Source organism: Dermacentor andersoni, chromosome 11 (genome assembly GCF_023375885.2).
Source record: "Dermacentor andersoni chromosome 11, qqDerAnde1_hic_scaffold, whole genome shotgun sequence".
NCBI lineage: Eukaryota > Metazoa > Arthropoda > Arachnida > Ixodida > Ixodidae > Dermacentor > Dermacentor andersoni.
The window spans coordinates 109504394-109519624 of NC_092824.1; the positions used below are offsets into that span (position 1 = coordinate 109504394).

The 15231-nt window shown below is 45.6% G+C and overlaps 1 protein-coding gene and 1 long non-coding RNA gene across 3 annotated transcripts in view; one reads left to right on the forward strand and one right to left on the reverse strand.

Annotated features, from left to right (window-relative positions):
• The window catches only part of LOC140214012 (uncharacterized), a 185075-nt gene that overhangs the window by 3136 nt on the left and 166708 nt on the right, over positions 1-15231 (forward strand). The gene's annotated exons all lie outside the window — the stretch shown is intronic.
• The window catches only part of LOC126539456 (vitellogenin-6-like), a 39597-nt gene continuing 24402 nt past the window's right edge, over positions 37-15231 (reverse strand). Inside the window, exons 15-25 of the mRNA XM_050186303.3 lie at positions 14168-14288; positions 11792-12011; positions 11332-11629; positions 9705-9911; positions 9340-9603; positions 7846-7983; positions 6883-7125; positions 5691-5991; positions 4204-4361; positions 1408-1647; positions 37-281 (exon numbers count right to left, since the gene is read on the reverse strand). Of these exons, the coding sequence (XP_050042260.1) occupies positions 117-281; positions 1408-1647; positions 4204-4361; positions 5691-5991; positions 6883-7125; positions 7846-7983; positions 9340-9603; positions 9705-9911; positions 11332-11629; positions 11792-12011; positions 14168-14288 (2355 nt within the window). The 3' untranslated portion in view covers positions 37-116. The remainder of the gene's footprint in view (positions 282-1407; positions 1648-4203; positions 4362-5690; positions 5992-6882; positions 7126-7845; positions 7984-9339; positions 9604-9704; positions 9912-11331; positions 11630-11791; positions 12012-14167; positions 14289-15231) is intronic.

The window sequence follows — 15231 nt, forward strand, 5'->3', positions numbered from 1 at the left end:
CTGGAAGTAATGAAAAAGTACACACAACAAAGTACAAATAGTTGAAGAAAGCGTTTCCTTTTGTCTTCTTATTTTTCGAGTGTGTAAAAACGCCGACTACGTAATTTAGGGTTCCATTATTGGGACGGTGGCCTGCAGTCTGAGCTAGGTACCACGTAACTCTTGGCAAACTCCAGTGTGCTATTGTACAAATGGCCGTCGGCACCGAACAGCTCGTGGTTCCTGTCCAGGTTGTAGTCACCGCACAGGCCACACAGCTTGCCGCGGTAGAACGGAGCGACCTGCAAGAGTTCGAGGAATTGGCGAAGAAAGAGCGCGACTTAGAAGAAAGATGAAGGCTGCAGAGCGTGACGTCACGAAGATGTGTCGAAGCTGAGGTCGGCAATTTTTTTTTCGCCAAATGTTTCCCGTTTCAACTGAAGCCTCAAATGAAAATTCTATTCCCTCAAATTGGCATAATTTCACTTTCTCTTTCTCAAGTGCAAGGACTATCATTCAAGTCTGTTCAGCGCACTGGTGTACGATGTAAGTTTTACACCAGTGACGAATTTTTCTACGGTCCTATTATTTTGATCCCGAAATTGCCAAACGCATGCTTTTCATACGCCGAGTTTGATTCCCAGAAATGCTTATTGGAGAGAACGAAATTTGACGCGAAAACCGCACTTAACACGTTTTATTAAAGTTCCAATTGTGAATAGCTCAGCAAAGCAATTACCAAAAAATACTGACTATGGTAATCAAATTTTTTTTACTTGATTAACGTTTAGTTGTTTATTTGGTAGAAATTGACTCTTGATGGCTAGAAATAGAGATGATAAAGTTGTCCCAATTTTTTGTAAATGTGAAATTGGTATAGAGTCCAGACAATCCAAGGTGGCTGGAGAGATAGGTGTAAGAAGACCAGAGTACACCGGCCTGACAGACAGTATAGAGTCCTTCTGGGCATCCCAGCGTATGCACGCAGTTCTCGCTCTCACTTGTGATGTCATTACGCAGAAGATGACAACGTGAGAGTAGGACATCACTACATTTTGACACTTGCTCCCTCTTGCTCAGTCGCCTCCTGTGCCGCTACTTGTTGTGAAGGCCGATGTAGTGACACACCAGACGATCGAGCAAGCCGGAGTAGAGTGTCAAACCGTGGCGATGTCCTGGTCTCACGTGACAGACCTTCTGCGTCATGACGTCACCACACGGTCCCATCCTGAGAAAGGAAACCCGAAACTGGCTGTAGAAAAGCTAATAATCAGGAATAAATAATCGCGCTCTGAGGCTGTTTAGCATTTTGTCTGGATATTCTAGCTGCAGCACCTTCACTAAATGCAAAAAGAAAGAAGAGTCGGAAGTATCTTCTCCGTGCTGCTTTTAAAGAGCGTAGCTTTACATAATAAAGTGTATACAAACCTGGACGAAGAGCATGTTTCCATTGAAGACCAAGTAGACGCCGTACGATTCGGACACAAGAGCGAACCACGTTTTTTCAGATTTCACGATTCTGAAGAGTTCCGCGTCGTGGTAAGTGTGCCTGTAGGGCCTCTCAGGCGTCGTCTCCAGCGTTGTACCGTCGACGCTCACTACAAGGCTGGAGTCTTCAGTTCCAGGCAGTATTTCTACCTTGGTCGTGTCTATGAAGACCTTGAGCGCCTGCGAGGTACAATGCATATAAGTTGGCACTGGGATATGCAGTAGGCACGTAATTAATGCTGGACCGCTTAGCGTTACATAAGGGGTGCCTATTTTTACAGAATTAAAAAAAAAACCACCTCTGACAGATAGCGTGTTTGTCGTCCTCTCCCGAGAAATCCAAATACATAATTGTATAAATAACAAATATTCACTATTTAAGTTTTTAAATAATTAAATCACAGCACGTATGGCAATTTACGAATTGTAGCCGGTGAGCTTGGAAGGCATAATAACTTGTAACGACTTCTAGAAATTGCACGGCTATCGAGATATGCGCCATGAACGTTGCGATAAATATGCACTACGGTTATATTCTCATTTTAACAGACTCTCGGTTTATGCACTGAAGCACGAAAGTAGCTAGAATGCCCATAAATTTCATCGCACGCTTTGCAAAATGAACATCTGGAAGCTAGTGTCATCCAGAAAATTCGTTATAAGTGGATATGCCTTGCGAACTCATCGGATACTATTTGTAGATTGAAATGCATGCCGTAAAGTGATTGATAATATTGATAATAAAAAATGTGATTACTCGATTATGCATTTCAATTTTTCGCGCAACAGATGTGCGCCTCGCAGTGTAAATAGAATTATGCTATCTGCTGCAGGCGATTTACAAAAAAATTATGTATGATCTAAAACAAAATTAACAACCAGCATATGCCTTACGTAAAAGCAACGATCGGTCGCATCGCAGTCGTTCGAGCGTACGCCTAACACCTTTGGGGTACACCCTTATCTTCAGTCAATGTGCGTGTTCTCCGATGGACCTGCAGAATTATCACTAGACATCAAAAAGCCATTCGCCGCGTATGCACAGGGGCTATGGCGATCTGCTGCTGCGCACGAGGTCATGCGTTCGATTTCCGCGGTGGCCGTATTTCGGTGGGGCGAAATGCAAGAACACTCGTGTACTTAGGCCTATAGGTGCAAGTTAAAGAAAAGTTGGGAGGTGATTCGACATCTAGTTGAAGTCGATGAAAGACAATTTCTTTCTTCTAAACGAGTTGGGGCTAAGCGGTTATCGTCATCATCGCCATCATCATCATCATAATCGTCATCACCAGTATCATCTTCATCGATCATCATCGGCTTTTTCCTTTTCTAGATTGCGCCATCTTTGGGATCAGCCCAAGAAATAGGCTAGAAACACCCATACCCGATGCGGAAAAGGCGTAGTACTTTGCCAACGAAGACATTGCCTTGAACGACGAAGGTGTTGTTAAAAATGAAGACACAACCTTCCCCTACAATGTACCTGACAGTCCCAGTGTTGTTTTGGGGCGTTGAACCTTATGACTCAATCATTCGAAAAGCCTGGTGAATCGTCAAAGTCGGCTCCGCACAAACTCCTTAATAACCCATATTCATTAGTGTGGGGTTAAGTGGTGTTTCTCGCTGTTTGTAGTCTTCACGAGTCAGTTGTTTCGCAAGCTTGGTTTGTCTGATTGTAGAAGCAGCGCCATTATATTCGAATCTCCGACTAGAGGAACTTTCTTTATTGGAGGGACTTGCAGCGTCAACCAGAAAATCTCTTTACCGATTTTATCATGTTTTATGATATCCTGGCTAATGGTTATGCTTAAACTTCGGCATTTAGAAGCGTGTGATTTTTTTTTCATTGTGCGATCAGTTATGCAGCGTACGTGTTTTCTTGACGGGGTAAATTTCTTTCTTTGAAATCAACTGGCCTGCCCGCAGATGTTCATGCTAATTTGGTGCTGCGCTCTCGTTAAATTAGATAAATTAATGAGCAAAAGTACGCGGACCACTGGCTCGAAGGAGATATTGAATGAAGGAGAATTTGAATTTATTTACAATTCAGAGGCACAAAGGGAAATTGACGTGTAGACTGGAAATTTCTCAACCTCGTGTTCAGACAGCAGTCCTCACTCTCAAGTTACATTCGCTGACCCAGAAGCGTACCGCTACATTCACAGACATTCGCAAACAGACATTCACCGCCCGCGCTGACACCATGCTAGTTAATTTAGGTAATAAGAATGTTTACAAGAGCGTGTTCTACTCCGGCGGCTGCTGCGTATGCTGCGCGGCTGCTGCGCGCGAGCCCTTTCTTGAATATGATGCACAATGCGGATGTGTAGGCACACCGAGGGCTGATAGCTTCGTGTGCGCTACAGTACTCATATGCTTGTGCGTTACCCGAGTTCACATAGTAAACGTCACTGTAACTTTTTAATGTGTCCATATATGTTTCTTTATATCAGTCCAGATACGTAATTTTCTGACGGGCTGGTTGTCCCTGGCCCTCCCCTCTCGCTCTCATTCTCTGTCGGCTTGCCGTTTCCCTGCCTCCCGATGCCTTAAACGGCAACGCCGCACCACATTTCCCGCTATGATCCTTAGGAAACTATTGTTTCGCACTTCGGTTAAATTTGCAGAAATATTTTTTTTTTTTTGCTGAGTCCGAGGATAATCGTTCCGAAATGCCTTCATTCGACTCAGTGAACATATCTTTTTTTTTTTGCCCCGAAATGTTGCTGCATTTACCTTGGTGAGCGTAGGGTTGTTGGTAGCCCGAGCCAGGACGAGGAACCGCTTGTTCTGTGAGCAGTCACGGCTTACCACCTCGTAGCAGTCTGTCTGGGGCAGTTCAATCACGGTACCATCGAAGGTGCGCACACTTAAGGACTGTAGGTCACAGTATCCTGCACGACGACATGGGGACAAAAGAAGCGGCCACGTCATCACAGTAGAAAAACAGTTTGCGTTTTCAGTTTGGGTTTCACTTACTGATTATTCAGTATTTCTCTAGGTATAATTAGCGTCCGTATCCGACCGAAACCAGCTTCTTAATCAATATAGATGTATAAGTTACCTTTAAAAGACTACCTTAATTGATTTCGTTGTAATGGGATTGTATACTAGAAGCGAAAATCACTGCCAATGTATCAGTTTCGAATTTCTCACTGGAATCCCAGGGTCAGTCCATCAGTGTGGCGCGACGGATTGCAAGATGATTGTTTCTGGCATGTCCGCCGCGGCGGTTCGGTGAAAGTTCTGTAGCCTTCCAGAGGTCAATCTTTGGCTCCTTGTGAATACGAAGTAGTTAATTTCGATCGATATCAAATGATCTAAACCTAAGCAAACGACCTCAAAATCTATGACACCAAGGCGAGCAGCTGCAGGAATTCTGAGAGGACGTCATCCCTCGCCCTTCGCTTTTGCGTCTTTTCTAGCGCACCAAGCGTTTTCTCGCGGTAAAAGTGGCTTTGTTTTGGTGATGTGGTAGGGTAATTTAATAACACCGTAAAAAATATTTTTCCCACTTAAGGGCACGACGCGAAAGCGCAATGCGCCGATTTATTTGCACGAGCGCGAATGGGGTCAGAGACAACCGTAAGTGGCAGCGCCATCCGATAGCTTCGTTTCAGTCGGTGGCTATATTTCTGACGGTGCCACTGACATCACAAGAGGGGCTGAGATATTTAGACGTGGTGCTTTTTCAGTTGCCACGGCTAAAGTTGCCCGTTCTTATCGAAAAGCGCTGAAACGAACTGGGGAGGTTTTCTGTAAGAGTTCATCTAGTGGAATGTCCATTTCGGCCGTTCCTGACTGGCTAGGGCCGCTCATCTCCTCCTCGCTCGTACAGCTGGGTCTAATCAGCAGTGGCCGAAATGGACAGTCCACTAGGTGGACTCTTATGGAATACCACCCCTGGTCTTCAAACGACGATGTCGATGAGAAGAATAACGCGACGACAAAAACGATGGCATTGACCACGTCGCGATAGCGACCGAGAAGTTTTGACACCGCAGTGAAGATGACAATGACAAGGAATGTAACAACGCCTATCAATGTACGACTGACGCGAGAAGGCCGATGGAGCGACGGCTGAAATGTAGATAGACCCAGGATGGGATTCTTGCTGTGGATAAGGTGAGTTCTCTGGCAATTGCTACACTGACAGTTAACAGAACGCCATTAAAATTGCTTAAGTATCCTTAACGCCCATCGGTGTAGCAAGCGTAACTAACCATGCTTGTACAGCGAAGAGTAATATTCCAGGTTCGTGTGCCCCATCTCGGCAAAGACCCTGGGTTCAAGCACGTGGGTCAGCAAAGGCACGCCGTGGTACTCGACAGTGTGGCCATCCTCGCGGGTGACTGTAATGTCGCTGACCAGCGTCTCTTTGGGGTCCCTCCAAGGAACTTGCGACACCACGTGAAGTTTGCCATTCTTGCCCTTGATGTTGAGGCGCAGCACACGCAGGAAGGGGTCCTCCGGTGGGTGAAGCGCAGGGTACAGCGCTTGAAACGGAAACAAGCGCTTGTACAGCTGAATGAGAGAGAAAAAAAACAAACTCGACCATCAGGTATTGTCTCCACCTGGCTGGGCTTACGAGGAGGGCTCTTGACAGAAAAATGACACTTGGCATCTTTCTAATGCGCTGAAAAATGAGCAATGAAGCAAATTGAGAATGCAGCACATAACACTGGGCTCTAACATAACGAAGCTAGTACGCAACACAGTTGAGCAGCAAAGATTGATAATAGAAGCCGCAGTGTGCTTTCTCGATGAATCTATGCGAAATCGCGGTGGAAGGAGTGTAATGCCAGAGCTTCGGCTAGTATTTTATTATGACACTGTGTGGGAGAGGGAGCAGTCGTCCGGGAAGAAACCGTTCGGTTAGGCCTCATAAGCGCTGCATGTTGGGCGAGTTGGTACATGACTATGAACTGGTCGCCAACAAGCCATAGGCTGAAAAATCGAAGGAAGGAGTGTTCTGCCACTGGCATGGGAGGTGGCTGCACTGCAGGCAGTGCGGGTGCACTGCGCTCTTCAGTGATCTCAGTATTGTAGGTAAATCCGGAACAGAAGCTGCAGACGAGTTATCCTTGTTTGTTGCTGATAAAGAAGGAGTAGGATTTCTTTGTTAGTGAGCGCCACATGGCTTGCACTATAGTGCACACGCTCGTTTTGTCAGTGTATATTTCTCGTGGCCATTTGTAAGTGTAGCGTCTTTCCTGTACACTTCTGCCTTTATTTCAGCGGTCTTTCAGTCTGCCTTGCTGACAACCAGTTCGTAGTTACAGCTACGGCTCCTGGCGTTAGCTTGGAGGTAGTAAATGTCGTGCTTCATTGAGGGCTACACTATACGAGTCTTTCACAGCTTGGGACTTTTTGCAGCACCAGCTAAATCGAAAGGAAGTGAAGGTTCATACTTACTGGTTTGTAGTTGGCGTACTCTACGTCGGCCGTGAACTTTCCTAAGCGACTGGAGTGGCGAAGCAGCTTAAAGCAGTCGACACTGAATTCGATGCCGTTCTTTTGGCTAGCTTTGCATTTCCGGGCTAATTCCTGCAAGAAGCCGTTGCTGGGGTGTCCCCTGCCGAGTGGCGTTCCTTGTACTGCTGCAGTGAGCTGCCTTTCATCGTCGTCCGTGTGCGTAAACTTTCCCTTGATGGTGATCTGTTGGTGCAGGCAAAAATGCGAAGGGCGACAAATGATGAGAGAGCTCTTGGTATGCTTCAATTCGAGTCCATTCCTCAATGCTTCGAGAAATTGTGTCCCGAAAGAATGGATGTTTTTGTTCCGCGTATATTTCAATGGCCGGAGAAAGCTGACCGGCGAAATTAGACATGCATTTTAATTCCGATTAAGTGAGTGAAAGGTCATAGCTGGTGACCGCAATTCTTTGCATTGGGGTATCTGAGCAGACCACTAACGGGACAAACAGCGGTACTGTCACGTCACGTCAGTGCGGCGTAACGGTTGTCATCAGGACCACGAAACGCTCGTCGGAATCCCTGAAGCCTGTTGGTCGCGTGGCACTCAGTGGTAACCCATAAATTATGCGCCCACCGTCGTTAGTGTGTTTCGAAAGATGCATCTCTGGCGGGCGTTCGAGTCAGTCTTGCGTACGAATTGTAGCCACTAATGTTACCAACAAACGTAACGCGTACTTGAAGCGTAAAATTTTCTGATCATCGTGGCCCTGATGAGGCTCAGGGCAGCTGCTCGAAAAACCGTATATTCGGAAGCATAGACACTATACACTGCCAAACCTGTAGAGTCGCACCAGGATGACACTAAGCAACTGCAACGCGTCGGCTACTGGGAGCGGTCAGCAGAACATAGCTACCGTGTACATGAGATAATTAGCTGCAGTGAGGACAGCGTTTTGCTTACCCGTGACTGCCCTTCGCAACTGCTTCCGTAATGAAGGTCGAGACTGGCATTGACTTGCTGACCCTGGTAGAATGTCGGCAGGTTGTGAAACCTCGACCAGTCCGGCTTCGGAAAATTCGTTGAGACGTCGACGCAGACCTGCGCAATGTAAGATGGAATTTGCGTCCAGTATCTTTTCTTCGGGACACAGAACCGTTTTTGTCGCCATCGATACCAGTAACGAAATAGCTAATATCAATGTCATCAATCACATTAGGCAATATTCGGGCTTACTTATTTTATTTAGAGTCAATTAGTGTGTAGATAACGACATAAGTATGTCCCATGCACGGACACTGTTTTCAAAACTGCGCAAGCGTGACGTACCCCTTGACACCAGTAGTACTGATCAGCACTTGAAAATAATGAACCGTGATAATAGTACGCGAAACCACTTAACCTATAGCGGAAGCGCCGTAAAGGCGAGCAACAACTTTGTTTCGCCAACTCCACTAAGCTAGTGACTTCTGTTTCCTGAGAACAATACCGTTTGCGATTAATTTTCTAATGGCCAAGAAATTGATCTCTGTCATGCTACGCGCTTCCAAGCGTCTCAAACCGGCCTCGTGAATGCCTCCATAGGTTATATGTTTCTTTCCTTATGCGAAGCTCCCAGATGCGAAAAAAAAAAAAAAATCTGAGGACGCTTAAGCACTTCTTATTAGTTGTGAATGCAAAAGCATTAATGTCCAATTGAACTCTGCTGAGCGGTTCTTCGAGTTGAACTCTTTCGCGGCCAAGCGAGCGCGTCGATAGGCTCGGCACGTTTTGTTTTGGCCTTAGCGAAGCTCTGTACGAATGCAGGCGAGTGCCTTCAGGACGAGGAACGCGCGGATAACACATGCTTCCGATAGCGAGCGCGACGGTGACATAATTATATTTCGTATAAGTATATTCAGGTATCCATTCTCAGGTGCTGTCCATCAATTAGACGGCCTTTGATCCTTCACCCGGAGACTTGCGTGGTGGTGCCCTACTACGTTAGCTTGTTAACCAAAATTCTTCTCCTCTCAAAGTAAAATTGACCGAGGTTAGAATATCTTGCTTGGTACAGGGGCACGGCATTAGGTGCGTGATGCTACGTGCTTCTCTGCCGTGAATACCTAAAACAATCATTTGCGGCTTCCCCAACGCGGTAAGGTATTAAAAAAATGTGTAGCCTGCAATGATAATTCTTATTTGAGTTGTTGATACTTGAATAAAAGCGTACGCTTTGAATTAAAAACTTAAGTTTTATATGCAGAAAATCCTCAGCGAGTCGGCGTACTTCAATATATGAACGGAAACAGCAGAAAAGCGCTGCGAATCACTGCTGCACGAATGACTCACACCGTCCTTGAGGTTTGTCCCTCTCAATGATTAGGGTCTTATTTCGCCGTCCGTTTATAACTAATTCGTTACTGAACTAAACAGAATTGCAGCGGAACCATAATACAGGTGCAAGTTTATGCTGACCTTCATCCCTTCCTTTTCCGCTTTGCTGAACGGAGTTCGTTCGTAGAACAGCTGCAGCTTCTGGTTGAACAGGTCGTGGTCGAAGGAATATCTCAGCTCGGCGGTTGTTTTGCGTTCGTTGGCTTCGCCTTTGAGGTTAACATCAACATTTACCACATGGGTAGCCGGCAATCCCGGTTCATCGCCTATTTGGTCGTGAGCGTTGAAGTGGCTGTTGCGTGCTTCGCCGGACTCGAAGAATTTGTACGAAATGTCTACGTCTATCTGCATGAAAGAAAAATAGTTGCCTTTACTCAGTTTACATGGGCTATTTCATTTGAGAGGAATATAGTTTGTCCAGCAAGAAACTCGGAACGTAAACGCACCTCTTTGGTTGGGCCTTCAGCAGCGGGCTTGAGGTATATCTTGACATCACGAGGATGCCAGTTGGGGTTGATCGTGACGTAGTAGAGCTGCTCGCGCCACGTCATATTGCAGAAGTCGCGCAGACCCCGTTGTAGGCCCTTGCTGAGTAAGTGGCCTTTGACGGCCAAATTGACACCGTAGGCTTCGTCGAAATACTTGCGATCAAACTGCATGACGCAGAAAGGTAATTAAAAGCAAGAAAATTATCATCCCGGAAATAGGATGAATCTTTACGGGAAATTCATTTCAGAAAAACAGTTTCACAGTTGAAGAACAAATTGTCCTGGTGCGGGGATCGAACCCGGCCGGGCTCACACCTTTTCAGGGGCGGTGACTTTTCCATCTACCTAGCCACGGGGCTTGCAGATCACAGGGCGTGGGCGAACTAATCGACAACTCTAAGAAGAGGGACAGCGAATAAGGCCTATGAGTTCTATTAAAGGCAATTAAAGCCCTGCATTTTAACGGTATATCAATAGATGGAGATTGTAACCCAAATTAACTCAGAGGCACGTGTTAACTCTTGGCAATAGAAGGATGTAGTAAGTTATTCACTGAGGACCAGCTCAGCCTAGTTTCTCATTTACTTCTGAATTTTCTTTTTAAGGTTTTAAGACGCCGTTCTGCTTTGGTACTCTTGTTTTGGGCTGAAGGTGCCGCTATTGACCGGTGATATCCGGATCACATTCCTTAATGTTAGCTTTACGACTTGTTCGGATTGTTGATTAATACTTCTTAAAATAAAGAAAATCTGCAAAAAAACAATTAAAGAAATAAACAGTCAGCAAAGAAAGGCTCAGAAATCAGGGGCCAACTACAGAAGAAATATAACGTATCAGTACTTGTCTTTTCAAGTTGAAGAAGTTAGCACTGTCCATAAGTTTAACTTAAAATACTTGCCAATAAACGTACAGTGGTAAGCTAAATAGCATCCTAACTCATGCCTGCATAAATGATCGTTCATAAATGAATAATGGCGCACAAATGAAGAGAAGACAAACTTACAGTACACATTTAAAGTCAAATCACATGAGTAGATTTCTTTTTCGTTCACAACTATCGCACTCTTCTAAATACATAGAATGCAATGAATTTACACACAAATATGCAGAAGTGAAGTATTAGCGTTACACTAGGCCTTTAAAGGCGGCAGCTGCTGTTCTTATGGTGTTTGTGCATATGATTCTGCAGCCGCAGACAACTTTCTGCGTAAATTAAGGGAAAGCTACGAGGACAAAGCACGCGCAGGTAAGAGCGCTCCTAAATATAGTGCCATAATCTCATTCGCGTTATTTTAAGCAGAGGAAGAATTGTTAAGCAAAGAGATTCTTTAGACAGCAAAGTAAGGCAATATACGCTACTGAGTGTAAGATCTGACTTGTTTTTCTGCTTTCCTTTTCCGCGTTTAGGCAAAAAGCAAAACCGTCGAACTTGGTGAACGCCACGCTGATTCAGTGCCACTTCCAACCAGCCAGAAGCGCTGTCAAACGCTGCCGGACTATTTACACACGCGTTCACAAGCTTCTCACTCTGTAGCTTTCCCTCCAGTGACACAGGAAGTGGCCCCGAAGTCGAGCGTTCTCTCACCTGAGTCAGTTCTTCGGGTTTGTACAGGGGCTTCCGCATGTTCTGCAAATCGTCTAAATTGATAGAGACTCTCGTTTCGAAGGGCACGTTGAACGTGAAGGGATGGAAGTAGTGGTTGGCCACGTTCCACGGCAATTGCACCGGGCGACGCAGGCTCAGCTTGCCTTCCGCGGCATTCAGGGTGACCTTCAGGTCGACAGGCCACGAGATCACGGTTCTGGCATCGTAGCTGGCACCGACGGTCGCATTGGTGAAGGACAGCGGAAGGGCGAACATCTGGTACGACCGGGTCTCGTACCTGGGCCCAGTGATGGGAGAAATGAGCACCACACGATAGTCCTTTGGTGCAGGATCTCTGAGGCAGCGTAAGATGCGTGCTTCATGGCCTGCGTCGTTGAAGCTACACGAATAGTACTGCGCCAATTTTAACAAGAGAGAGAGAGAGAGACTGCGAGCTCACAAGTAGTGTCCCTTAACGTTGAAGTTCATCTCCCCGTTGTCTCCATTCATGATGTCATTAAGGCTCTGGCGATTGGCGTAGATGAAGTCCGCCTGCTTGTGGTCGAAGGACAGTGGAATGCCCAGCTCGGTGGGCATCAGGAACGTCCAGTCTTGGGTCAAGGAAAAAACCTTCCGGCTCCCGCTGCCCGTGGTTTTCTCGGCCGCTTTGTCTGGTGTCACTGCGATACGGCGTGCGTGTTCCACACATGAGCAGCTGATTCATTCTGTCGAAAACGTGATTCTGGTTCTCTAGCAGACAGTTCGCGAGATATGCCGGTGGCAATATAGACCCATGCAAGAAGTGGATTTTCCAATATTAAAGCGAACGCCTTAGACGGTCCACGGGTGAAAAAATTTTCCGTCCGGCGTTATAGCACCAGAATTCCACGGCACCAAAATTGGAGTCAAACCTTCGACCATTGTTGGGAGTAGTACCCACGACCATTGGTGTAAATTACAGCAAAGTTAATTAAACACAGTTAATTAGCACATTTTTAATTGTTCACTCTAAACTCACGACATCTTGTGTTAATTAAGGCGAGTGTAATTAAGGTTCACTTAATTAAGGTAACATTAAGGCACTCGAAGACATGGTGTTTGGTGGGCCCGACCTTTAAGATTTGCCGGATTTTCCGCCTCATGAGCCACATAATGCTCTCGCATTAAAAGAAGTAAACTGAAAACAACTAATAGGTAGTAACAACGCATTCGAATGAGAATGTAAAGTAATTTAATTAATGTTTCGTGAGCGTGCTGGCTTTCGCCTTCATCTTCTTTAGCGTATGCTAAAGTGACTGTCATATTTTTCTACTTCGTTCCGGCAATACCTATACTTAATAATTTCCATGGCACTGGTGCCTGAGTCAGGGAAATATGCCCGAAGCTCCTAGCACCGCGGTAGAAGAGCAAAGCCGAAAACTGCCGAATATGTAACCAAAACGTGGCCCCTTCCTATGGTACAAAGTACTTTGCACACAATAAAGCAACAGGCTGCATTATTTCAAGGGCAGCTAATAAACAGCCCAGTAGTAGCAGGCAGGACGAGTTGATACTGTTTCAGCTCAATAGAAGGCGCTAGGAAACGAGGGACAATTAGGATGAGGCATGGGGGACACATGCGTAGACTACAAGTGAGTATTTACGGTAAAAAGCGAATGTACATAAGGCAAATGTACAAACCGCGCGCAAGCCGAATCCGGATATCCCCTTCATAATTTCTCTACCTTACATATGACATGAAATACGGCGGGAAAACTACCAATGCAACTTCACTCTTGGCGTAGGTAACAGATTTACACGGCTGTTACTACTTAGTGGCGAACTGCATCGTATACACAAAACACCGAGCACACAACAACATACACAAAATTGCCGACAATCTAGAAGATGCAATTTTGATTGCCTCATGCACTTAAGCAGTGATGAAGCTTGTTCTATAAAGTCAATTAACAAATAATAAATGGTTATTAAAGTAGGAACCTGTCATGTTAAACTTGAGTGGCATAGTTTGTTCTCATTCGCATTCAAGCAAAAAGACCTGGCTAAAAGAGTATGTAGTGCCAGTGTATGTTGAAAAAAAGTTATCGATTTGGACGAAAAACTGCAGACCCATGGCTATATTTCGACGGCCGACTTTGCATTGCTGTGATTCAATTAATAGCTGTAAAATTGGCGGCGCATCCAACTTTCGGAGATGATTCACGAACTAATTCGATTAGCGATCTGTGGCATGATGGGAGTGCAATTTGTGATGCTTTTATATGCAGTGATTATTATAAAAGCCGGCAGATACCAAGTGACAATAGCCACTAACACTTACCCAGTGACCCAAGTTTGCGTCAAAGAGGTTAAGAGCGCCAAATACTAAGTGCCACATACCCAGGGTCCCAAGATGGCGTCAAAAATGTTCATTAAGTACGGTCCATACCCAATGTCACGTACCCCTTGAACAACTTGGTCCGACGATGTATTTTGAACCGGGTCCTCTCAGCCTAGTTGCCCCGATGCTCTACCCATTAGACCATATATTACCCAGTGTCCCAAGTTGCCGTGAAAAAGATTAGATGGGTACTGAGTTGAAGTCTTCTAAAATTGCTAGTCGCATTAATAAAAACGGACAATAGAAATGACTGTGTGTCCATGCGTCGATTATTGAAGGGAAGACATTATAGGTTTGCAGGTTTGCACAGAACACATGATTGCCGGCTCTTTATGTGTTAACGCTCAGATGTGCAGTTAGGTGGCTAGCAGGAATGAATCTTTGAGCTTCGCGGATGTCTAGCACTAGAGTAGGCGTCTCAGAGGATGATTTCATCGTTTGCCTTGTGCCTCTTACCTTTTGACTTCAATATGCCCAAGAGAGACTCGTCGAATTCCCATGTGTCGATGGTCTGCCCAAACAAGGACAGGCTAAGTCGAGCATACGCCGGGTCGTACTCACGGACGGCGATTGGCAGCTGCGCAGTGCGATGAAAATACATATAGGCACAGGCAATGTAATGTGTTATGAGCGGCACATTCACACACGAGTGAAAAGGAAACGTTTGCTCCGTATTTGCGCAATAGATGCGACTGGGACTGAAGAAATAATTTGGAATCAATGTAAGAAGTGGCTTCGTGTGTTTTTCTTTAACGGAAGACTGATCGCAAGCAGCGTCGTAACTTGGCGCATTTGCATTCGGGAGGTCAAACAACACATCGTCATCAAAATAGAGATTACGAGCAACAGATTACCCCCCCCCCCCCCCTCTCCTCGTCTTTACGCTGAGAAACTGTCTTCCTTTCGGCTTTACTGTCGACGATAATGACTTCCATTTTCTTTCTGGTCAATCAAGCAAGGAGCAAGTCCAGCGCACTCGCAAGACTGGTCTATGCGTGGGTTTCCTTGCAGACGTAACTTGCCGCCGATTGCAAATGTGGTCAATTTCGTTGCTGTTTGTAGTTATGGGGAATAAGGACTTCTGCTCTGACCTTTCGCAGCGTTGAAACGTCATGCAGGCCAGATGATACCCAAATACTAGAGGGATTGGTTTTGTGTCATAAATTACAACACACCTACAAGAAACGAGGAAGAGAACCAAAACAGCGCTCAATGAAAGTACACATTCTAGTCGACACAAACGACACAACGAAACATTGTGGATAATCTGCTTTTAACCCTTGTTTGTGTACAATATCCTTCATGTTTTCTCACTTCGAGCTGCCGAAACGACGTGGTCGCACATCATGGAAGTCGTTTTAGTCATTTTCGCACTTGCCTGGCAATTCCTGGGTTAGATGGAAGGGATCTTGCAGGGTCTACATGTCCATATACCTTGAGAGTACCTAAATTTCATCTGATTCGCGCTCTGTGCTGGGCCTCAAATCAACCTACACAAACTTTTTAAGGCACGAAAGATC